This window comes from Anopheles gambiae, chromosome 3 (genome assembly GCF_943734735.2).
Source record: "Anopheles gambiae chromosome 3, idAnoGambNW_F1_1, whole genome shotgun sequence".
NCBI classification, from domain to species: domain Eukaryota; kingdom Metazoa; phylum Arthropoda; class Insecta; order Diptera; family Culicidae; genus Anopheles; species Anopheles gambiae.
The window spans coordinates 5,777,977-5,802,798 of record NC_064602.1 but is presented as its reverse complement, the minus strand read 5'-3'; the positions used below and the strand labels follow the sequence as shown (position 1 = coordinate 5,802,798).

Here is a 24,822-nt window from a genome sequence, read left to right as displayed (position 1 = left end):
TTGTCGAGCAGCTGACAGAACGCGATCCGCTTTCCTTTTCTCTCACGCACACACACAAAAACACAAACAGAACACACCAATCCCAACACACGCACGTACACACACACACGCGGATTGACAGACAGTTTGGAAAGAAAACATGGTTGCCGTGGGTCTGTCAAGTTGGACTATTTTAATGCAAACTACGATCGTCGCACTGAATTCGGCCCTAATTCGCTAGCGAAACGCGGCCAGCACGCCAAACGCGAACACCCGGAAGGCGGTTTTCGTGGTGCTGAACAAAAGGTTGGGTGCTTTCAGATCGCAGCAGCGTCCAATAATTGCGTAAAGTGAAAAGTGTCGGACAGACAGCACTAGTTTTACCGTGGTGACCGTGTGTGTGTGTGCTGCGTGCGTGTGTGCACGGGTGACCCGTTTCCCCCGTTCCATCCTTCCCTCGTCTCTTCGCCTTGTATTACCATCATCGCACGCACTTGTGTGTTCGCTTGTTCGTACGTACGGCCGAAGAGGAGAAGGAGCAGCAGCTCTCCTTGCCGTAGCTCTGTCGGTACCGTGGAGTTTGTGGCCGTCGCCACCAAAAAGGTAAAAGGAAGCTCTGGTCATTGTCGGGTGCTGGTGCTGCATAATTACGGGCGAAACAAACGGGGTAAATCAAGACCAAACGCAATGGAAGATGCAGATCGGAACTAATCGACGACCATCATCACCATCATCATCATCACCACCACCACCATGAACGTGCAGAAGGAGGGCCCCCTTAATGCGGGACGACGTGTAATGGTCGCGAAAAAAGTACAATCATTCTCAAATTCTCCCCTCGCCACCACCATCGCGGATGGGGGGTGAATGGTCCGTACGGGATTTGATAGAGAAAATTGAGTTTTTCCAATCGAAGGAAAATCGGCAGAAGATGAGAGAGTGGGGGGGGATAGGTGGTGGTACAAAGACACAAAGGTGTTGTGTGTGTCTGTGCTGTGAAATGTCGGAAGGGGTGCGATGGGAGATGGGAGGAAGGCTTTTCCGACAATGTTGAATGTCAGAACGAGAAAAACGGTTTACCATAGAAAGGGGGGTTGGAAGGGATGGTACGGTGAGGGTTGTGGTGTGCAAAATGATTGTTTTTTGTTGCTATTTTCGATCCCGCGGGGGGGGGGGGGGGGGGGAGGTTGATGTTCCCTGCTCTAAGCCTACCTCTCCGATGGGCAAATTGATTAAAAGCAACTGCTCTCGTGTCTCTTTGGGGGCCACCGCTGGTCGACGTACTTTCATTCTTCGCTCTCTAATTGCTAACACCAAGGGGGGATTGCTTTTTCTTCTTCCCTTTGCTAACATGTCGTCACAGAGGAATTATCCTTCTATCGATGTGTGTGTGTGCGTGCGATTGAAATTTTCATTACCATGTGTCTGATTCATGGAAAAGTTCTGCTTTGCTTATTTTGTCATTATTCCTGGGCATTTCCTTTTTGGATCACGCGAAAAGAGAAAGGAAGAAAGAGGATAAAACGCACACATGCATACATGGGCTGGCTTCCGGCTCGTCATCATTTTTCCTTCCTTTCACTCCCGGCATCACTCCCGGGCGGCCCGTGGCCCATTTCAAGTGCTGTTCTCCAGCGCAATAATAAATAACACACAACTGTGCGGCTGCTCCGTCTGCCGCAAATTCCCCCACCTCGTCTGTGTCATTGGCCTTGCTTTTCACGACCCGGCGTGTGTGTGTGTGAGTGAGTGTGTTGTGATGTGGGGTCACAAAGAAAATCATCTTTGCCAAACACGCACCAAGAAGACCAACAACACCACAAGCTGACGTGAAACATGAAACTGAACTGCTCTAAAGTATCAAACTAACGATCCATTATAATAATTTATTTTATTTCTCATTTTAGGAGCCGGACTACTTGGAATCTTGAGACTCCTTCACCTCTAACATCCATCGATAATTAAGGATAAAACGTGCTTGTGTGTGTGTTAGCCAGTGCAAAAGAGACAACGGAAGCAATCGTTCTGCGAAACGTTCAAACGTCGGGACGGTCACTGGTTTGCTTTGTACAGTCGCGGAAAGCCCGGCATGCCCGGCACCATGATCGGGAACGGAATCTGGCATGCCGATCGTACGCTAACAAGGGCACCATGAGTGGACAGTTTTTCCGTTTCTGCCTTCCAGTGACGGTTCAATCGATGACAGTTGTCCTATGTTGAGAGACACCCTCAGGTGCGCAATCATCCGGTTTGTTTTGCAACGGTCAGTTCAAACGTTCACAGGAACGTTCAGGCGCAAAGTAACGAAGAAGCATTTCGGTATCACCCATGGTGACGCAAGTGTACTAAGAATTAGCTGTAACGTGCGTAAGGATACATTTTACAGTGTGATTTACAACACGACGAAGCATAACAAGTGTATTGTAGTGAATGTGCGCCTGTTCTAGACTAAAGCGTGGATTCAGTGTAAGCTCACGGAAGAATTCCCAAACTTGTGGCCACGTGCGTGTGGGAGCGGTGCAGTGTTGAAAACTAGACGGACAACGGCACACAATCAACAACCGTTAGCATAAGATTTTTAGCATCTCTCGCGGTAAAAGTGGAACACAATCCTTCAACAGTTTGCCAAAATGAGTCGAGTGTCCACTCAGAAGAAGGAAGGCAAAATGAGGATCCGTGCCTTTCCGGTAAGTAGTCAAGCGTGGGAAAATGCTTCAAATTTAAATACATAATTAATAGGATACGTCACACAATTGTTGATTTCTGATGAGCGAAACATCCTCGTGCACAACAAAAGCGGAGCAGATTGTAGAAGCCTATGAGCTAGAAACGGCGACAACAAATATCGCGGTTACTTTGACACTTGCTCGCCCCCCTCGCTTGAAGCAAACGGTGTGCTACTTTCGCAGCTGCTGCTATTTGCTACTCCTTCTCGTTTGCGAGAGTGTCGCATTCTTCAAGGACCAACACTACAGGTCCCACACGGTCGTTGTGATTTGAAACTTTTGGAGGTTTATTTTTTTGTTCTCTCTCTCGAAACAGTTCGGAAAGTGTGTCTCTGCTTTAAATGCGTTCGTGTTAAGGTGCTAAGGAAGCCCGAGAGGTTGGTGGAATGGCCTCCTACTTTGTGTGCTTCGTCGTTTGTCTTTGAGACGTGTTCCGGTGCATTAATTTCATCCCTCTCCCACTGTGTGTGTGTTTGGTTTAAAGGGATAGAGAGCGAAAATTGCGCACGTGTTGGACGGACGGTTGGACGGACGGGTCCCGGAAAACACCGCACGTATGTGTGCCCGGCGGGTGCAAGGAAGGGTGCACTTCTCGTCCCAGAAGCACTGTCTGCTGCTGCTGTTGGCCGATCGCAGACGGAATGTTTCGGATCCAATGGAAGCGGAAATTGAGCCGCGGCACTTCCCAGATCGCTATGAACTTTGTTAAGCGAATTGTAAGGCAGTTGCGAATGGAAAAGGCTTACTTTTGGATCGAATTCTACCGGGGAGGGATATTGTTGATAATTGAATTGTTGGTTGTCGTTTTATTAACTTTCTCATTCTCTCTCTATGTAAATCGCTACCACATTGCAGATGACTATGGATGAGAAGTACGTGGAGTCGATATGGTCGCTGCTCAAGAACGCTATCCAGGAGATACAGAAAAAGAACAACTCGGGCCTTTCGTTTGAGGAGCTGTACAGAAATGCGTACACGATGGTTCTGCACAAGCACGGCGAGCGGCTGTACAGCGGGCTGAAGGAGGTGGTGACGCACCATCTCGAGTCGAAGGTGCGCGAGGAGGTGCTGCGCAGCTTCAACTGCAACTTTCTGCAGACGCTGAACCAGTGCTGGAACGACCACCAGACCTCGATGGTGATGATCCGCGACATCCTGATGTACATGGATCGCGTGTATGTGCAGCAGAACGACGTGGACAACGTGTACAACCTTGGGCTGAACATCTTCCGTGATCAGGTGTGTGGCGCCGACAGTGGCGGATGTGTGTGTGTTCCTACTGCAGGGGTTTAATGCATTTTTGCCTATTTCCCAGGTGGTACGCTATCCGCGCATTCGGGATCACATGCGCGAGACGCTGCTGAACATGGTGATGTGCGAGCGGAAGGGCGAAGCGATCGACCATATCGCGATCAAGAACGCGTGCCAGATGCTGATGGTGCTCGGCATCAACCAGCGCTGGGTGTACGAGGAAGACTTCGAGCGGCCGTTCCTGACGCAGTCGGCCGCGTTCTACAAGCTCGAGTCGCAGAAGTTCCTCGCCGAGAACAGTGCGAGCGTGTACATCCGGCGGGTGGAGGCCCGCATCACGGAGGAGGCCGAGCGGGCCAAGCTGTACCTGGACGAGAGCACCGAGAGCCGCATCGTGGAGGTGGTCGAGGACGAGCTGATCAAGAAGCACATGCGCACGATCGTCGAGATGGAGAACTCGGGCGTCGTGTACATGCTGCAGAACACCAAGACGGAGGATCTGGCCTGCATGCACAAGCTGTTTTCGCGCGTGAGCGGCGGCCTCAAGACGATCGCCGACTGTGTGTCGCAGAACCTGCGCTCGCTCGGCCGCGACCTGGTGAAGGAGGAGGAGAACGGCAGCACGAACCCGATCACGTTCGTGCAGAACCTGCTGGATTTGAAGGACCGGTCGGACCACTTCCTGTACCACTCGTTCAACAACGACAAGACGTTCAAGAACATGATATCGTCCGACTTTGAGCACTTCCTGAATCTGAACAGCAAATCGCCCGAATATCTGTCGCTGTTCATCGACGACAAGCTGAAGAAGGGCTGCAAGGGAGTAAGTGCCAAACTGGTGGACCAGTCCGGGTGTGACAAGTGATCTAAAATTGACCGTTTTTCATTCGTTCTTACGCTTCATTTCCAGATGTCCGAGCAAGAGATTGAAACCATACTTGACAAAACGATGGTATTATTTAGATATTTGCAAGAGAAGGACGTGTTCGAGCGGTACTACAAGGCGCATCTGGCGAAGCGGCTGCTGCTGAACAAATCCGTCAGCGACGATTCCGAGAAGAATATGATATCAAAATTAAAGGTCCGTTTCGGTGCTGAAAGTCGACAAGAATACACCACCGCAAAGAACGATCTAATTTCCGTGCGATTTGCTTCTTTTTTTTGCAGACTGAATGCGGTTGTCAATTTACCTCAAAATTGGAAGGAATGTTTAAGGATATGTCCGTCTCGAACACGGTGATGGAGGAGTTTAAAAATCACATCAACAACGATAACTCGGCACTGGAGGGTGTTGAGCTGACGGTTCGAATTCTCACCACCGGATTTTGGCCAACTCAGGTAGGTGTGGGCGTGTAGACTCCGATCCGATTCCGATAATTTCGCAACCGGCTTTGGAAGGCAAGTTCGCCCAGCATCATCCGGAGTCGTTCGGAATCGTTCGGAATCGAACGACTTCGGATGACTCTGGAGTGACTCCAATTCCGTACGACTCCGAACGACTCCGGACGACTCCGGACGACTCCGGACGACTCCAGACGACTCCAGACGACTCCGGACGACTCTGGACGACTTCGGATGACTCCGGACGACACCGAACGACTTCGGACGACTCCAACTCCGAACTCTCCGAACGATTCCAAACGACTCCAAAAGACTCCGGAAGACTCTGGACGACTCTGGACGACTCTGGACGACTCTGGACGACTCTGGACGACTCTGGACGACTCTGGACGACTCTGGACGACTCTGGACGATTCTGGATGACTCTGGATGACTCTGGACGACTCTGGACGACTCTGGACGACTCTGGACGACTCTGGACGACTCTGGACGACTCTGGACGACTCTGGACAACTCTGGACGACTCTGGACAACTCTGGACGACTCTGGACAACTCTGGACGACTCCGGACGACTCCGGACGACTCCGGAGGACTCCGGACGACTTCGGGTGACTCCAAACGACTCCGGGTGACTCCGGGTGACTCTAAACGACTCCGGGTGACTCTAAACGACTCCGGTGGCTAAAACTCGGAACCCTCCGAACGACTCCTAAAGACTCCAGACGACTCCGGACAACTCCGGACGACTTCGGATGACTCCGGACGACACTGAACGACTTCGGACGACTCCGGATGACTCCGTACAACTCCAAACAACTTCAAACGACTCCGGACGTCTCTGGACGACTCTGGACGACTCTGGACGACTCTAGACGACTCTAGACGACTCCGAATGACTACGAATGATTCCAAACGGCTCCGGGCGGAACTAGTGGTTCGAATTTAGCTGGAGTCGGAATCGGATTTACAATAGCCGGAGTCGGATAGGAGTCGTCGGTGCGCTCCAAAAAGCACAACACTAGTGTGAAGTCTATCGAATGATGCGTTACATTGAATTTTTGATTTTAGTCCGTGACGCCTAACTGCAACATCCCGGCAGCACCGCGGAAAGCCTTTGAAACGTTCAAGCGTTTCTACCTGGCAAAACATTCGGGGCGTCAGCTGACACTGCAGCCACAGCTAGGTAAGCGTCGGTAGTCTTTTTCTTCATCCCGTTTCTATAAACTGTTTTTTTTTCTCTCTCTCTTGTCCCAGGAACGGTCTACATGAATGCCGAATTCTACGGCGTAAAGGCGGAGAAGGAGAAAACGGAAGGCAACTGTAGCAGTACGGCCCCGTCTGCGGGAAGCAGTAGTGCGCCTACTGGTGGTGCGGCCTCCCTGGACGCCCCCAAACGACATGTGCTTCAATTATCGACTTATCAGGTTTGTTTTTTGGATTGGGTTGTTCGCGCCCGTAGCAAGGAGTCAGTTTAGTAATGTGTCCATCACCCCCCCTCTCACTTCCAGATGTGTGTACTGATGCTGTTTAACAATCGCGAACGAATGACGTACGAAGACATCCAGCAGGAGACGGACATCCCTAGCAAAGATCTGATCCGCGCGCTGCAGTCACTGTCGATGGGCAAACAGCAGCAGCGACTCCTGGTTCGAACACCGAAAACGTCCAAAGAAATCGTTTCCACGGACGAGTTCTACGTTAACGATGCGTTTGTGTCGAAATTTCACAAGTACGTACTACTAATCCCTGCTGTGCTTGTGTGTGTGTGTGTGTGTGTTAGCGTTACATATTATTTTGTAAACGTTATTCAATTGCAAACATTTCAGAGTTAAAATTCAAACTGTCGCAGCCAAGGGCGAATCGGAACCGGAACGGAAGGAAACCCGAAGCAAAGTCGACGAAGATCGTAAACATGAGATTGAAGCTGCTATCGTGCGTATCATGAAAGCGCGAAAGAGAATGCCTGTAAGTTGTACATTCGGGGAACTGGGTGGTGGTGGGTGGTAGTGTATGTCCAGTAGTGTAAAATGACTCATCCTTTTTCCTCCCAACAGCACAACCTGCTCGTATCGGATGTGACGTCGCAGCTAAAGAGCCGTTTCCTACCGTCGCCGGTGATTATAAAGAAAAGAATAGAGGGCCTGATCGAGCGGGAATATCTTGCCCGCACGCCCGAGGATAGAAAAATCTATGTATATCTAGCTTAAACAAACACAAAACAGGAGGCAAATTAAATCTTTGAAAACAACAGCGAGACAGCGAGCAAAAGAGTGTATGTATGCATGTGTGCGGAGATAGTTCAGCGCATCAACGCCGCAGCAAAAGACAGTGGCTACAAACAAGTAGCGAAGCAGCAGCAACTAAACTAAAAAGCACGCGTTAACACGTTCGATCAAATCTTGCATGTCAAGCACACATGAGGGCGACTGATCGATGCCGAACGATGCTAAGGAAAAGCGGGGGATGTTTTATAGAACGCGCGCAGTAGATTCGTTGCAGCCGTTCTCTAAGCAAACACACTCATTTAGGAGAAACTCTGTGTTGCAACTTGCCTCTTTAAGGGCGAAAGACAGAGCGGCGAGACAACGAACAGTTTGGTGGTAAGCTGTCTGCCGCGTACTTTTTCATGAACCACAGACACCACAACACGAGGGAAATTGAACAATTAATTCATTTGTTTTCCAGCTACGCAAAGGTTGCAAAGAGATTAGAAAAGACACATGATCACAGACACACAAGCGATCACAAAGGGCACTCCCATTTTTATCATTGTTGTGAGGATGAATGTGCAGAGTGTTGTTTGCAAGGATGCAAATTGGCTTGAATTTACAATGCGAGTCCAGCATGCAAGTAGCAGAAAGAGGACTCGATGGGGATGGGAAACTTTAATCTTAACTCTATTGCTTAACACCTCATACACTCTACGATCCATGCCCGGATCATCTGCATATTTCGTACGCTCAATCTGTTCACACACTCACACACTGCATTGTGTGGTGTTTGTTTGTTTTGCAATAATTCGCTAGTACGAATCTTGTAAAACATTTACAAACAATAATCCAAATTTCAGTGCGCGTGCGTGTGTGTGTGTGTGTGTTGTACCCGTCAGCTCAGAAAATACGCAACCGTTTCATGTTATCAGGGCAAAAACTTTACAGTCAAAAAGTTGCTTACTGTTCTTTTTAGAGAAAGAGAGGGAGAGAGAGAGTGTTCGGATGGGAAGCCGGGTAACGGTCGTGATAGTTGTAATACTTACACTTGCCCCCCCCCCCCCCCCCCCCCCCCTACGAATAGCTATTTATGAACAAATGTCTCGGTGTATACAGAAGCGCTCGTATAAGATTTTGTTTCTTTTTTATTTTTTTATTTCTGAATAAGTAGTGAATTTTGTTATGCTCGGGCCACTCTTTTGCAAAACATCTATTTTTTGGCTTGTTTTAAAATGCACTCATTCATCCACTCAAACCCATCGTATGTGTTTAGAAAGGCTCTGTGGTGCAGTTTGTACAGTGCTTTAACATTATCCGTGTAGAGGTTGCACTCAGGCGCAGGCTCTGGAGTCAAATTTGACACTATATTTACCGAAAACCGCGGCGCAGTCCGCGGCGTTAGACAGACCACACTGCCTTTTAATTTCGTTTTAAAAGGCTAATCACACAAACAAACAAACACACACACGCATACAGTGTTCTTTTTGAGTAGTTTGGTTACATCTTGATCCGATAGCAGGCAACAGGATAGGTGTTGTTAGGAAATGTTGGAGTTTTCCGTTTCCGTTAGCTTTGTTTGTTCGAAGAGGAGATGTGTGATGAAACGGAAATATCTGCTGCGAGGAAGAAAAGAAGGCTCGCGCTCTATCAATCCGTGCGCAACTTTATAGAATTAGAATTTAGAGCAAACAAAGGAAAACAAATGCATAACACATTATCATTTATCAACTCTAGTAAGAAGCGATATTGATGGTGAGAAAAGCAGGAAAAGAAGCGTGCGCATTACATTGCATGAACCTACTACTACCGATGAAAAGCCGGCGCGAGGATCGAACTGCGGATCTTAGGCATATAAGGATCGCGGGGCAGGGCTAGATCGCGGATAAAATTGCGTCTGCTTATTGTAAAGAGTCTTAGAATGTAAGAGCTAAAGCAGGTTTTTAAGAGACGAGAAGATCTTTTACGTGTTGATATTTCCTTACTTTTTTGTTTTGGGAATCATGAATTCCTCCTCCCATATGCCTCTCGCAAAGCCCTTGCTATCGGGCTTTCTGTCCTCCAGCTTATTGGGGGAGAACATAGCTAATAAAGGGAGCGTGCACATGTGCCCCATACATTTGCGAGCGCCACTTCTATCCCTTCAGAAGCCAGCCACCAAGAACGATAGAGATTTGCAGTTTTTTTCGTTTTCTTCGCTTGGGGGAGTGTAAGCGACCGCAGATATCTAATATGAGCAAAAGCAGTTTTTTTTTTTCTATTTTAAGTGAATGTGAAAATCTCCTCTCAAGCGGCATTATAACAAAAGAAAAAAAAAAACACAAGAAAAGAATGATGCATTAGTGTGGAAAATTGCTAAACAAAAAAAATAAAACGCATTGTAATGTTACTGAACGGAGGAATAAATTAACTAACTTATTCTTAAGCCACAGCCACAGTAATAGCGCGCGTGTGTGTGTGTACTCTGGCAGTAGTAGAAAGGGAAGTGCGGACGCTGGGATAGATAAGATTTGGAGATTTGAGATGCGATCATCGTTAACAATAGAGATATGATGGAGGGTGGAAAATCGCACTCACAGACACAAAAGAAGGACGAATTGTTGTGTCGATTGTCTTTGGAAGATTGCCGTAGCTGGGGGGGTATAGAGACACACAAGTAAGACACCCCTTCCGAAGAGGCAGTGCTTGGTGTGGCACGGAAAGATGGAAAATGATAATAAAAAAAGTAACGGCTGAAAGGAATGGTTTAAATATTGGCTTTATTTGATTTGAAATAGCAACGATGGGTGGGCACCGATCAGATGAAAGTCATGTGCGCGTTCTCTCTCTTTTTCACTCACGCACTCGCACCTCTCTGCACCTGCTTTCCCAGGCAGCGTTCGAAGCGCGCTTCGAGACCCGTCGTCAGCTGAGCGAGAAGCGAAGCGCATTTCACCCTGGCAGTATAAACGCACGAAGCTGATGACGCAAACGTAAATAAATAAACAAAGCAAGCAGAGAACTGCGCGTGAATGGGATCGAGTGTGTTCTGCTCGTGAGCGTGAATAAAAAAAGTCGTCCACCGCACTGTGCTGTGTGCTGTGTGTGCGTTGCAGGCCAAAACCGTTGCTGTGCTCGTGCAAAAAGAGGTGAAAAAAACGGAGCGGGCTTTGCAAAGGTGATCGATCGTGAGAGAGAGCCTGCATCAAAGTGTACCAAAAGCAGGGAACCAACATCTCCGTCCTGGGTCGGGGGTCTGTTTGCTGATCACCCCGACGGCCCCGACAGTGAATGCGTGCACAGTTCGCGCTGACCGATGGAAACAGTCGGTGAGGTAAAAGAAGCACACCCGGAGGGTGATGGCGGCAGATCAGCGCCGCACTTTCCGTCGGACGTTCCGGGCAAGCTGGTCCCGGTCGAGGGCAAACCAGCGGGATCGTTGCCGGACGGTGAGACGGCTTCCGCCGACCCGCAGGATGACACGTCCCTGAACGCCCGGTTGCTGGACAAGCTGAACGAGCAGTTCGAAAAGCAGATCCAGTTGGTCGAGAGCGAACGGTTGGACGATGGTTTCAAGGTGAGTAGAGTGCTGTGCGGCTCGCACTTACGCAGGTTAACGACGGCGACGATGACGGCGGCGCGCCACGAAGGTCACCCTTAAGGGGTTGGCTGGATTAGAATTCGGTCTCTTGCTGCAGCTGTCCCCCTTCCGGTCAAGGTTGTGCTGCGTGCTGCGCGCTCGCGCACTTGTGTCGTACCGTACCGCTCCTAGCTATTATTGAGGCTCCTCTGTGGCATTAGCTCACTGGGGGCACACGTGGCACCGTGTCAAGTCGTGTAATGTTTCAGCCTCTTTTTGTTCTACACATATTGCTTTCCGGGTGTTACATTTCATATTGTTGTGCGGCGCTGGCATCGGAGCTTAGCTTAGCGTGTACGCCGAATGGGTCAACAGTTTGCGCACGCTCAACACCGAGCTGGTGCAGTCGTTGCGCGAAATGCAGGACACCTGCATGGAGCGGATGCAGCTGATGCGCGCCGCCTATCTGAAAGACTTTGCGCGCTTCGGGCCGGAGGTGCGCTTGAGGCGGTTGCAGCCAGTGCCGGACACGCTGCCGACTGCGCCCGGCGAGCAAATCGTGTCGCTTGAGCTTAGCTCCAACTATCCCATCATACCGGCGTCGGACGAGATGTTGGTGCGGGAGCTGAACGCGAAGACAAGGTAGGCGGTGTGCGGTCATACCTCCCAATAGTAGATTGTTTGAACAGGGTTTACTTCAAAAAACGTTGTCCTTCTGTAGCCTGATCGATGAACTGCGGACGGAACTGAAGGACCTGCGGAAGGAAGCGGCCGAAAATGGTGCCATACTGGAGCAGCTGCGCAACATGGCCCTCGAGCGGGACAAGCAGCTGGACGATAAGCGGAAAGAAATCGGCATCCTACAGCAACAGATCGTTTCCCTTAACGACCAACTGCTGAAAGTTAAAATGGTAACTGCTACATGCATCTGCGACGTATGAAGCAAAACTATACTCTCGCTAGACCCAGTTTCAGGCACCTTTTTCCCCATTTATTAGTACTTGTTCCAATTGGCATGATTGTTCCCCTTTCCCTTTGATACTGATTTACATCGACAGTCCACCATGGCCTCGACCGATAACCGGAGCTTGATTTCGGAAATTACCGATCACCACGATAAGATCACGCAGCTGCGCAAGAAGCTGAAGGAGCAGGAGGACAAACTGCGCCAGGCGAACACCGCCATCCAGTTCCGGGATGAGGTGATCGCGCAACAGCGGCAAGAGATTAAGCTGCTGAACGAGGTATCGGTACCGTACTGCTTCTCGATATCCTGCTTATAAAGTTGCTTCCTGTGGGCTAACACCGGTGTTGGGTTAAAAAAGGCAAACGGCTCTAATCATGTTGTTATCGTTGCTTGTAGTCGCTTGAAACTGCTTCTCTCTTTTCGGACCTGTACGACGATGGTGGCGAGCGGGACAGCGATGACAGCTTTCCCAGCTCGCTTAGTGGAAGCTTCCGGCGGGAACGTGTTTCAAGCGGTGGTGGAAAAAGCTTAATGAAGCGTCTATTTTAGTGTTCGTCGAATGTAAAGTGCGATGGAGCTGGAGCCGAAATCCAAATTGAATGCTTTTCATAACCAAATTGTGCTTATATTTTTAACCTAGCTGCTTTTAAATAATAAATAATTGAAAAAAGGTTAGCGGTTTAAAACATTTTATTCTTTTCCTTTTTTTCATTTCATTTTTGGACCACGCCACCAGAAGCCGGACTCAGCGCAACCAGCTGCAATCGATGCTGCTCCCAGTGTCTCATACTATTCCGTGCGGTCGTCCGAAGGTGATCTTACGCAGAACGGAATGGCAAGCAACAGCTTCTACCCATCCTCCTCCTCCACCCGGTTGCTGTTCGATGAGCTCGGTACGATACAGCAGGGCAGTGAAACGGAATCGGCCTGCGTGCAGGTGTTGAAGCGCGAGATTGCCGAATTGCGCGACGAGTTGCACAAGCGTGGCCACGAGAAGGATACGACGGGGCTCCACGAAATGGAAAAGGCACTGCTCCGGCTAAGGGGCGCCTGTGAGGAGCTGCTTCAGAGCACGGGAAAATTGTCCGGCTGGGGGGATGGTTGGAGGGAAGGCTGTGACGAGAGTGGAGCTGCTGGTGGGTGTTCGCTTCGGTTCGAGGATGACGATGAGCTGATCGAGGCAATGCGTGATCGGTGCGAGGCGTTGTGCCGTCAGCTGGGATTGTCGCACAAGGTGCACTGTACGATCGAGCAGGATGAGGGCATTGGCAGTGCGAGTACATCCAGACTGGAGCATTCCGAGCCAGCTGCAGGCCACAGGATAGAAGAGCAACACCAGCAGCAGCAGCAACAGCAGCTGATGCACTGCATTGAGCGGCAACTGAAACGATTGGTGAGTTTTAACCCAATAAGCTAAGCAGCATGGGGCGAGGGTGTAAAGTAGATCACCAAACCGACACAGGCAATCAATGGGCAATCAATGGACGCACATGGTTAGTTGTGGTGCGCTGACCCGCTGCCTTACTTTAAATAAACATCCCCATTTCTTCATCACCGACCAAACCAATGGGGTAAACATAGTTGGGATGCTACCCCGTTCGGCAAGAGAAACTCTCCTCGGCTTGGGTTGAAAACTCCACAGGAAAAATTGCTATTTTTGGGGACCACTTGCGGATCCGACAATGCGCTCATTACGCTGAGTCGACAAATTTTAGACGGCTGGAGACGGCGGCTTTTAGACTCATTACGCCGTAACCCAGTTTCCCAGTCTCGGGAGTTGTTTCCCACTCCTCTTGGCACACAGCAGGGACATTCCATGGGTGCCATGGGTTGGGTCGGGTGCACTCCTCCAATGCACTTTTAACACCTTCCGGGGTGACGGTGAGTGACAGAATCTATTTTGGAAGCGGGAATCGGGCGTGTGTGTGTCTGTGCCGCTAACGACGAAGTTTACGTGCCATTTTGGGTTAGACCTCTTCTCCTCGCCGCCCTGTGCTTTCTTCCATCCACCGATGCTCATTTCCCGACGCTTGTGTGGCAAGAATGTGCCAACCAAGCAAGCGCCAGTGGAGAATTGTGTGGGTTTTTGTTTCTCTCCCCGTTTGAATTCCATTTAGTCAGCATTGGCAGGAAGAGGGGACTACGTACGGGAAGCGGTGGAGGCAAAGAAGGGTTATTTTTACCTTCTACGGTATGTGTGTGTGAGTGTGTGTGTGAGTGTGTTTGTGTGCACGGTTTGCATCGAAAGGGCGTTAATTTACAAGCAATAATATCGAGCGATATTTGTTGTATACGCAGCAATTAGCGCCATTTAGGGTGTTCGGGGGCACGTGTTGTGCGCGGTGAAGGTGTTTTGAATGTTCCCCTTTTTAGGACGATACATGTGCTCTGGGGGTGGGCCGGGGGGTGGGAGATGTAGACAAGGTGTTGACTAAACAACTTTTAGGTGCTAATGTGCTTGTAGAAGAGTTGGGGTCGAATATATTACCTCGGTTGGTGCAATTTTCATCTAGAATCGTGTGAGAGCTAGAGTAAACCTGTCTTCTTTCTTTGGAGCAAATCGTTATTCCTGTTACGACGAATTTACTATGTAGCTGAACAGTCTCCTACTGGTGTCCGATGCTTGCGGACGGCACTTTGAACCAGTTTGTGTAATTGACTTGATGGGCTAGGACAGTCACGATGGTCTAGTGGTAGACGTACCGAGCTCATAAAGACTTGCACGTGGTTCAATTCTCATCCGAGTTTTAAGAATATGTAAAACAGGCCCTTATTTTCTGAGGGATTTGGCGCTCAATTTAAGTCATAAAATGTGTCCTCCTGCAAAAATTATTAACTTACTAACTATCGTGTTCGTGTAGAAAAAACCATGAGACAATTCTTCAAGACACCGGAGATAAATCTTTCAATTAAGCAGAGAGAATCAAAGGAGAATCCCAATCGAAAAGCAGCGGATGATGACTCATTTATCTCATCCCATTGAATGAAGACCTACCTACTACACGATCGTTCTTGCTCGCTCGTCGTATCAAAGGTCCCACGAAACTATTGCTACTATTCCTGCAGCACGCTTCCCATCAAGCACTGCGTTAGTCAATTAAGCTAAAAAGTCATCCGAGACAACGCTCCTAGTAGTAGTACCGTCGCCCACCTCGACGTTGTCTTTAGGGAATCGAAATCTATTCTCCTACACCCCCCCCCCCCCCCCTCTCACACACACACATTCGATACGTGTTTTCTCGGGGGATACGTGAAGCTATTTTAAGCACGGACGAGAACCCAACAGCAACGTCCCCTTTACTCTCCAGGGATCCACGGTACAGGCATCAACCCAACAACCACCAAACTAAAAGTGCTCTTTTCGGGAGGTTTTCGAGAGGACCAGTTTAGAACCAATTAATTTTACTGCACTTTGGGGGAGTGTGTGGCCAGCATACCCTTGCCCGGACATCACCACACACGGGCGTTGTTTGTAAACGAAACGAAAGCGAACGTTCCGCGGGACGTCAAACCGTGGCATCAACGCCCACATCCATCACAGCTCTCTCGTGCTCTACGCGATCTTCATGCGATGCAGCTGCATAAGCGGGTTCAGACCCAGACCAGACGGATGGACGGTGAGGGGTGGATGTGGTTGGGTCCTAAAATAACTTCCTCCCAGCACGCGACTAGAAGCGGGACGAGCAATTCCGAAATGCAATGCTTTTTTTCCTGCTAAATACGTTAAGTCTAACAAGCGCCTAGAAAACATTCTCTAATGCACTCGTGGGGCAAACTATGATGTTTTGGTGGGTTATTTTTCAATTTTTAAATTTCTCTTCAATTTCTCCAATTCTTCATTGGAAGTAAGCCAAATGAGAAAAACTCTTTCCCGTGAGTTACTGTTCGATTCACCCACAGTGCGCCGGCATGACGACGGCTGCCGTTCCCTCCGGTCTGTCTAGTCTGAGCGCATCCGAGAAGTGAAGTGCGGTTCCCTCTTAGATTCACGCACAAGAAGGGCGAGACGATCATGGGACTTGGGTCTTGTGCCACTCTCCGATTCGACAGACGGATCAGTAAGTGCGTGGATGTTGCGTCGCAAACGTCGGTCGGAATTTTCGTATGCCGTGTTGTACCGGGACCGGAAAATATAATTCATTCAACGTGCGTGTGTGATCGTTTGGATGATATTTAACGGGTTCTGTGCTGGTGAAGATTCGGTGGATGTTTGATCGTTTTTTTTAGTGAAGACTCCTTGACTTATTGGCTTAGATTAGCAAGTGTGTGTGTGTGCGTCTGTGTGATCATCTAAAAACCGTGTTACGATGACCGTTTTCCAGCTAGGCGGAAAGGAGCACTGCCACAACAGTGGCAGCGAGTCGCTCAGCTCGCTATCGCTCGGCCTGGACGAGGGCTGCACCCTGCAGGGATTGATCGACGATCTGAAGAAGGAGATCGAATCGAAGGATCTTGTGCTGCGCGGTCGGCACGACGAAATGGAGCAGCTGCGGCAGGAGCTGTCCAGCCAGGCCCGTCTGCTAAACCAGTGCCAGGCACGCCAAGAACAGTTCGAGGACGAAAGAACGAAACTGCTCCAAAAGGTACACCCATCGCTGCTGTTCTTGCCGAAAGCTGTTGCAACATTGTAATGGCGCGTCGTTTCGTTTCGTTTTCCAATCTAGATCGCCAGCCTGGAGGAAAGCGTCGACGATCAAAACCGCACGATCGCGATGCTGAACATGGAAAAGCTGAAACTCGTGCGTCAAGTGGACGATCTCAAGGAAACGGTATGTTTCATAGTGTGTGCGCGCGCAAACGTGATCGTGTGTGTGTGTGTGAGCGATTTAGCTACAAATATTGGTGTGTTTTATTTCTGTTCTATGGCCACCCGTCCCTGCAACCCTGTTGACTCTGCGTTCATCAACCCTCCTGGTGCTTTGATTGCTTTGGGCGGGCGAAACAGCTGCATCAGTACCGGGATAACCTGCAAAAGACGAGCGAGGAAAAGGTCGTGATCGAGGACGAGGTAAGCCGGGTTGGGATGATTTTCCGCGTTCGTTTGAAGTGGGATAGTGTTTCCCTTTTTTCCCTTTTCGTCGGTCGACTGAAACGAAGCACAGCGCCAATGCCGCCGGTTCAGTTGCGTTGTGATGCACAATCTGTTTATACATTGGTTTATTTGTGCCAAATTAGATTCGCTTTTTGGGGGAAGGATTGGCGAAATACGGATACGTTTTGTTTACGTTTCGATTGGGCAACTGGTTTTGAGGTTGCTTTACGTTGCTGTTGCCGTTACAATTGAATGTGTTGTTTAGAAGCTTGCTTCTTTCTCGAATGCGCTCCAACTGTTTATTTTTTCTCATTTTTTCTGTATCATTAACGTTCAAATATACTTTTTTTTCCTTTTTTGTTTGCAACCGCCAGTGCAAAAACCAGCTCGTCACCATCTCTAACCTGCGCGTTGCGCTCGAGGAAACGAAGCGCAATGGCAGCTCATCCGTGAGTTTCTTTTCCGGCCTTCGGTACAGCCAACCGGCGCCACCGGCGTACCGTGTCAGCTATTTGCATGCTAACAGCAAGGATGATACCGTGGAGCATCCGCCACACCACCACCCACCGACCGTAGTACCCTCCCCGACCTTAACCACCAGCCCCGCCGCCCCGCCCAGTCCCACTATAACCAGTAACAGTGGTTCAAACACTGCCGGTCCGGCGGTACCACCATCCGGTGACTACTGGACTGCCTTTGGGCGTGCACTGTTTAGTGGGTTTGAATCGTAAATCGCGGGTCTTGCCCCGTTGTGCCTTTTGAGAGACTTTCCTTGCAAACAAAACGACGATTACGATAGACCTGTGAAGTGTGTGTTCCTCTTCGGTTTGCTTTGATATCGATGATCTTTGACCTAATTCCGGATAGACTAAGAAGTCGAAGTACTAACTAAGAGACGCGTCCGCATTGAAAGCTAGCAAGATGCAAGAGCATCATACGCTTCCGATCGCTAACGCTAAGCCTCAATATTTCATTAGCCTTAGTACGAAAAGGCTTAGTATTTAATTTAGCCTCATTTTTTCCTAGCGTATCGCTTCATCCATAAGATGGTTTCCCGAAAACCATACTATCTCAGTGTTGATTGTTTTTTTTTATTGTTCCAATAAATTATTGTTCACGTTTACGTTCTGGTAGTACGACCTTTTTACTAATTGTGCGGGTCGGTCGGCCTTTCTAACGAGTTTAATCGATTTGTTTTTATTTGCATGCAATTTTAACTTCTGTGTTCCAAAATCCGTTTTGGGTAAGCTAGACTACACCCACCCTTAAAAGAAGATTAGCTATCTGTACCTTACCTTTCTATTGTGACACGGTAGGTTAGCGTACTGCAGGAGGTGGTGGAAAATTTGCAGCTAGAGGTAATTCTACTGAGTGAGCAGCTGAACGATGCCTTCAAAGAGGTGCGTAGCAGTGTCTCAAGATCCTCGTAATGAGTGGCTGACGTGACTAAAATATTTCTTTTTTTCTTTTTTCTTCGACTGACTGCTTTATCCAGAACCTCTCCAAGGACAACGAGTTGGACCATTACCGTGACGCTAATCTGCAGCTACGCTGCCAGCTGGCCGAGCTGAGCCGTGAGCTGGCCGATCTGAAGGACATCTCCGATGCGGTAGACATCCGGCAGGAGGTGAGCGTACCAGTAGCATACAAAACTACACTTAAACTTTAACACCCTGGCAAAAAACAATAAGCTCATTGCGGTAAAAGTCATCCATCAGGCTAGTTGGGTGTGAGAAAGGGGCACGACAAAACTACTGTACTAACCTCTAATGTCGCATTTGTGTCGCGGGATTTTGATTGAGAAATCATATTTTACGACCGTTTCGTTGAAGCATGAAAGCGTGAAGATAGGCAGGAGCTTGTTGACACGACGACGACGACGACGACGTACCGCACACAACATTGAGGCGCTGCACCACAATTTGGGTGACGATAGTTGATGTCGAGCTGAAAAATATCAGACACTCTGGTGGTCTACGGTTGCGGTGGTGCTCGAACGGTGAAATTTAATCGATTACCACCATCGGGTTAGATTTTGGGGCATATGTTGCCCGAGAAACACTTGGGTCGTAAGAATAAGGGGGGGTGTTTTATGTCCTGCGGGTGAAATGTTACACCAGAAAGGCTACTGTCGCTTGTTGCATCGAATAGAGGCGTATAGTGTAGTAAAGCAGCAACGCCATCCGTTTGCTGGTGTATTGGAAAGTTATGAAGAAACTTTCTCCTTTGTCTCTCTCCTCCAATAACCTCCCCCGGGATTGTTGTAAACGGTGCTAAAGAAGCTATCAACACCAATACTTTTCACGGTGCCGGAACTTACCTTGAGGAAGAAGTTCATGCTAAAGGATAATCAGATTTTAATCGTGACCATGGTGCACAAACACACACGTGCAAGACAGAGAAGCATCTATCAGGGGGCACTCAAAGGCTGGAACGTTTCGTTTATGCGGCACACACCCTCAGAACTCGGGTTGCGTGTCATTTCAGATCCTTACACTTTTGGTCGGTGAGGATTGGGTGTCTTTAAACCGTCGGGAGTACGGTTTCCCGTTGCTTAGTAAATAGTGCACACCCACCATGAAGCACCCCTTTTAATAGGACACGCTGGAAGTTTAGGTGTAAGCAGGTGGTAAATGAATTATAATTTCTCTGGAAAAGTAGGCATCGAGCGTGGAGTGGAGGAGTCTCACTGCTACTATGTTGGCAGGGTACGGCTCTGTTGTCCTGGTTTTGTTTTAACGGTTTTGGAGAAAGAGAGAGAGAGAGAGAGATCTGGCAAAACGTAACTCTAGTAAAAGGGGAGAAGGGCAGATAGATATGTTAACTTTGATGGAATGCAAGCATTCCCCCCCCGAGGACAATGGGTCCACAGGAAGGTCTGTATATTCTAATGAAGTAATGAAAGCCTATGGTATAATATGGTATGTCCTCTTTTAGCGATTGCATTTTGCTCCTGTGAAGGTAAAGGTCGGCTATAGATTTGATTCCATGACGGGTATGTTGCTAGGCCGAACACTTGCCAACTGTATAAAGAAACAGGCCAACCAAGGCCCCGTCAAAAGGAGGGTATGAAGCGTGCGTAAACCTAGACCAACAAATGGTTGTTGTCCCAAAGCGGAAGAAGCAGAAAAAACCGTTTTGGGTTGATAAAACTTTGCAACGAATATCAATTCCCATCAGTAATCAGTTTCCAAATGAGCAGTTTCAGCCCGCCTCCTGCATGCATAACTCCGCTTCCATCTCGATAACCGGATAAAAGTTGATCCTTCTTGCAATCGGCACTGGAATTCGATTCAATTAAAGGGTATAAAGTTTTCGCTATGCAGGAAAAAAAAGCGAGAAAGCAGCAAAAAGTAGAAATATTAATGGAAAAACTTTTGCTCACATGAAGACGAGTTTTTAATAAGTTGTTCGTTTTGTGCGCCCGTGTTGCAATGCTGTATGCAACTGCTGGCCGTCAGAAGGACGAATTCTTGCTGCCATGTACGACTCCTTTTTGTATGTGTGGCTGTGTGTGTATGTTGCAAGCCGTCCAATGTCTAGTGTGGTAGGAAAAACTCCCTCCTTTAGCACCACACGCGCATTCCATGCACTTCATTCATTTTGCTTCGGGAACTGGCCCAACCCCCAATGGATGGGAGGGGAGTAAGAAATCGGGAAAGTACGCCGCATGGTGTGTGGGTGCAATGTCCTCGAGCGTGCCCAGTACGTTTGCTGCTTTGCCGTTACGATTGAAATCAGATTTATTGGTACATGCTGTTGCTGATGGTGGTGGTAGTAGTAGTTTGTGCCATGCCGCCATTCAACGCTGGAGTGGAAGAGACAGAGGATTAAGCTGGGAACACGCGGGATACAAGAGGCGACGAAAACATTGTAACCGATTCCATTCCAGGCACATCGCCTCCTCCTCTGCTTGGCGGTAGTTTGGGAAATGCAATCGGAGTCTAGTGGACCTTGGTGGTGGTGCTGGTGTTGGTTGGGGCTCGGTGGATGCGGTAAAGCGCGCCAAACATCAACAACTTTGTCGACGAACAACAAACGCGGTGACGACCACCAGCTCGCGAAGGACGAAGGATCGAACCGTCAGTTCGAGTTTGGCGTTTGGCGGGAGAGGACTTCCCGTTTTTCCCGGAGAAGCATCACGCTGGAGCCTTGGCATTGTGTGATTGAAAGGATAGTTCGTACGCTAGGTCCCTAAAGTCGCTGTGTGAGTGTGTTGCAAAAGAATCGTATTAAGATGTAGCACGAATAGTTTGGGGAAATATTTAAATCTAGTGGAAACAAAAACGACACAAAACTACAATTTGCAATTATTGTAATGGGTTGTGCCACGTTAGCGACTCCTTGGGCCGTGTGAGGGTGGGTTAAAATAGATAGAGACAACCGATTACTATCGGCACATGCCATCATGCTCGTGCGAACCTTCGGGGTAAACTGGGGCCCCTCTGTTTTAGTTCCGTTTAAGTTTAATATGTTTTGCCACAAACCCCCCCAGCTCCACTCCCGGGCTAGAAGCGGACAAAGGATAAGCGTGGGAAATGGAAGGAAAACGCGAGTGTATTTCGAACCAGTTACTGCTGCTAAATGATCAGGAATTCCAGCAGTGTGTTCATGGCATAAAATCGGGGTCCACGGTATGGCACAGTCCCCGTTGAATGTTTTGTTTTTCCAGGTCATTTACACTTCCTGTATTGGAAAAACACTGTCCCTGGTGGCGTGCGTGAGTGTGAATGTGTTGAAATGTGGTGGAGGGGGAGGGGAGGTTATTTTTCTGCAATTCGTTCCCTTTCCCATTCCTTGCCCCCGGTTGGTTTGTGTTTGTGTGTGCCGTTCATCGATTTATTGTGGAATCGGGAATCCTCTGGGCGACCCTGTTTGTTTTCCCGTGTGTTTTAGAATTGCTCATGAATTCTCTGTGTGTGTGTTTGTTAGTCATAGAAATACCAATTAACGTACGAATATCAACACGTCCGTTTGTTGTTGTTGTTGTAGCTGCATGAACAAAAGCAACGGCTGTTCGCGCTGCTGAAGGATGACGTGCGGCAGCTGCAGGACCAGATGAACGGCGTCCGGGGGGAGATCGAATCGCGCCAGCAGGATCTAGGCCACCTGAGCTACTTCCGCGAAAAGTGTGCCGAAATGGAGCGGCTGCATGAGCTGGAGCTGAGCCAGCAGCGCAGCAAACATTCCAGCGAGCTGAAGCAGCTGCGGAGGGAAATCGAATCGCTGAGCAATCAGCTGGCCGGGTCGGCCGATACGGGCCGCCAGCACGAGCAGATGGTGGAATCGTTGGCCACGCTGCAGACCACGATCACGAAGCTGGACGAGCACAATCGATTGCTGCAGAAGACGATCCAATCGTACCAGGAGAACCGGGTGCAGCTGGAGCAACAGTTGGGCGGATCGCAGCAGCAGCTGGACGTGGTCCGGCACGAGCTGGACGAGCTGAAAGGGCGCAGCGATGAGCAGGAGCGGAGGATTGAAAGCTTGCGGACGGAAAAGGACCGGCTGGCCGGGGAGCTGTTAATGCAGCGGAAGATGTGCAAGTGTGGCCACAGCACCGCCACTGGCAGTGGATCACGTGAAAGAGTAAGTGAAGGAGTGATTTTTTAGAGTGATTTAGATCTAATTATTTCCGTTTTTTGTTGGTGTTTTTGCAGGCAAAGGTCCCCCTTTCCCACTCGCTACAGAAGCAGTTGGCACAGAAGACGCTAGAAGTGACACGCGTCCAGGAAGAACTACTCCAGCGCACGGAAGAGTGGAAGAGGCGTGAAACGGAGTACGTCAGCCATCGGGTACGGGCGACCGAGCAAGCGACGGGACTGATCGAACAGCTGAGTGAGCTCAAAGGACGCTTCGGGAATGTAGAACAGGCGGCACAGATGAAGGATGAGTTGATCGACCGATTGCAGCAGAGTTTGCGCGACGTTACCCGGAAGTTTACGACGCGCCAGGCACAGCTGACGGAGCTGGAGGCGAAGAATGTGAATCTGTCGGATGCGCTGGATAAGGCACGGCAGGAAGCGCTCCTCTGCGAGAAGCGTTGCACGGAGGAGCAGAGCAATGCGCGCCGCTGTTCGATGGATCAGAAGAACCAGCTGCAACAGTACGAGCGACAGATCAATCGACTGCGGGCGGAGGTGGACGCTTTGCGTGAAAAGTGTGACCAAATTTCTAGTGAGGTGTGAGGAGTGGTGATAGGCTTTGGTTTGGGTGGAACTGTTGAAGGTAATTTCTGTCCGTTTATATTTCAGCGCGATGTGTTGCGGGATGAATGTCAGAGCTTGCGCGAACGGTTGGCAAAGTATGAAGGAAAGGAGAGCGCTCTGTGTGAGGTTGTGAAATCAAATCAGGACGAGCTGGCAATGAAAGCTTCTCGGGTGTTGGTAAGTATAAAGGGACAGCATGCTGTTGTCGGGTTCGGTTTTTATTTAATTTTTTATCTCTATCCCCCTTCAAAGGAACTGGAAGAAACAAACCGCAAACTGGGCCAAAACTATCAGCAGCTGAAAGAACTGCACGACAGCGTTACCAAACAGTACCAGCTCGCGCAGCTAGAGCTCGAGCAGCTGCGCGACTGTTCGAAAAAGCTGGCCGAATTCAAACAGCAAACACTGTCCACCAAGGAGCTAACGCGCAAAAGCGTAACCGAATGGAAGGAACGGGAGGCTCAGTACTGTCAGGAGATTGGCCGGTTGAAGAAACGGACGGAACTGCTCGAGCAGGATCGTTCGAAGCTGATCGGCAAGCTGAACGCGTACCATCGGGACAATACGATACTTGCCCGGCGGATGCAACAATCGCAACAGCAGCAGCAACCACAACCACAGCAGCAACCACCTTCCCGGCAACACTCGCCGTACGATGACAATCGGAGGTGAAGCGTTTTTTGCTATTGGGTTTTGTGTTTTTGAGTGAGTTTTTGCAGACTAACGAAACTAACGGAGTGTTAATGCGTATGGCCTTTGGCACGTGTTTGTTTTGGAGGCCCATTTTTTGTGGAATAAATAATAATCTGTAGGGGTTTTCAAATTTTACAAGCAATGTGATAGAAGATGGCTCGAAATGGTGCATGATTTTGGACAAAAAATGTGTTCGTTTTTGTAATCTTTCTTTAACCCAACAATCGATTCTTGTCTTTATTTTAGAAGCTATAATCTCACACCGCTTCATCAAACATTTTACCCACCGGATGCGTACAAGCTGGTCCGTTCTACCAGCGATCCCAACTGCAACGAGGTACGTTCGTAAGAGGTAAGCGTTTGTACGACAATAATTATCACACGCTTTGTGCTTTTTTTTAGTCGGACGAGCTACTGCAGAAAGTTGAGTACACGTGCAGCCAGCTGCAGCAAATACGGAGATTCTGGCACCAAGGCCTGAAGGAGGTGTTTCCACCCGAGCCGTAGCATTGACATTGGGGGTACGCGTGTGCGTTAACGACTCCGGTACGCGTGTTTTCCACGTACAACGGGTACAAAATCATTCTGCCGTGTGGTTGGTTGTTGTTCCAACGTAATGGGGTAAACTTTGGTAAACATTAAGGATAGAGCGAATTAGTTATTGAATAGTTAATGTGAAAAGTGTCATTTGTACGTTGTTCTTGGATGGATTTTATATAAAAAACAAATTGCAACCTGTGCTGCAAAAAGTTAGTGTTTGTTCATTTCTTTCTATTGGCGTGATGATATTTTTATTTAATTACCAATTATTTAACATTAAACGTCTGTTCAGAAGACACGACGTTTGCAACCGTTAG

At 49.0% G+C, this 24,822-nt stretch overlaps 2 protein-coding genes across 6 annotated transcripts; both read left to right on the top strand.

The window, feature by feature from the left end:
- Positions 1-110: 110 nt before the first annotated feature.
- On the top strand, positions 111-10,256 carry LOC1277848 (cullin-3). 4 transcript variants are annotated; one of them, XM_061660705.1, is made up of 11 exons: positions 111-285; positions 1,887-2,666; positions 3,561-3,944; positions 4,021-4,779; positions 4,867-5,037; positions 5,124-5,294; positions 6,367-6,481; positions 6,553-6,722; positions 6,807-7,027; positions 7,125-7,263; positions 7,353-10,256. In XM_061660705.1, the coding sequence occupies exons 2-11, from the start codon at positions 2,610-2,612 to the stop codon at positions 7,503-7,505; spliced, it is 2,340 nt and encodes a 779-aa protein (XP_061516689.1). In that variant the 5' UTR covers positions 111-285; positions 1,887-2,609; the 3' UTR covers positions 7,506-10,256. The 4 variants fall into 4 exon arrangements, with proteins under 4 accessions (XP_061516689.1, XP_061516688.1, XP_061516690.1 ...); XM_061660704.1 differs by having other exon boundaries at positions 111-582; XM_061660703.1 differs by lacking the exons at positions 111-285; positions 1,887-2,666 and adding an exon at positions 3,198-3,421.
- Positions 10,257-10,470: 214 nt separating this feature from the next.
- On the top strand, positions 10,471-24,716 carry LOC3291648 (CAP-Gly domain-containing linker protein 1). Of its 2 annotated transcripts, XM_061660695.1 has the most exons (17): positions 10,471-11,061; positions 11,411-11,706; positions 11,786-11,975; positions 12,123-12,314; positions 12,768-13,424; positions 16,354-16,614; positions 16,696-16,800; positions 16,977-17,039; positions 17,438-17,512; positions 18,380-18,463; positions 18,559-18,690; positions 22,056-22,652; positions 22,724-23,245; positions 23,318-23,449; positions 23,525-23,940; positions 24,212-24,302; positions 24,368-24,716. In XM_061660695.1, the coding sequence occupies exons 1-17, from the start codon at positions 10,801-10,803 to the stop codon at positions 24,470-24,472; spliced, it is 4,179 nt and encodes a 1,392-aa protein (XP_061516679.1). In that variant the 5' UTR covers positions 10,471-10,800; the 3' UTR covers positions 24,473-24,716. The 2 variants fall into 2 exon arrangements, with proteins under 2 accessions (XP_061516679.1, XP_061516680.1); XM_061660696.1 differs by lacking the exons at positions 17,438-17,512; positions 18,380-18,463; positions 18,559-18,690.
- The last annotated feature ends 106 nt before the right edge of the window (positions 24,717-24,822 follow it).

Coding starts and splice junctions, on each gene's coding strand:
- LOC1277848 (XM_061660703.1), top strand. CDS start 3,347: ATGTTTCGGATCCAATGGAAGCGGAAATTGAGCCGCGGCACTTCCCAG. Junction 3,422..3,560: donor TGAACTTTGTTAAGCGAATT/GTAAGGCAGTTG, acceptor ACCACATTGCAG/ATGACTATGGATGAGAAGTA. Junction 7,028..7,124: donor TTTGTGTCGAAATTTCACAA/GTACGTACTACT, acceptor CAAACATTTCAG/AGTTAAAATTCAAACTGTCG.
- LOC3291648 (XM_061660695.1), top strand. CDS start 10,801: ATGGAAACAGTCGGTGAGGTAAAAGAAGCACACCCGGAGGGTGATGGC. Junction 18,691..22,055: donor CGGTAGACATCCGGCAGGAG/GTGAGCGTACCA, acceptor TTGTTGTTGTAG/CTGCATGAACAAAAGCAACG. Junction 23,941..24,211: donor CCGTACGATGACAATCGGAG/GTGAAGCGTTTT, acceptor TCTTTATTTTAG/AAGCTATAATCTCACACCGC.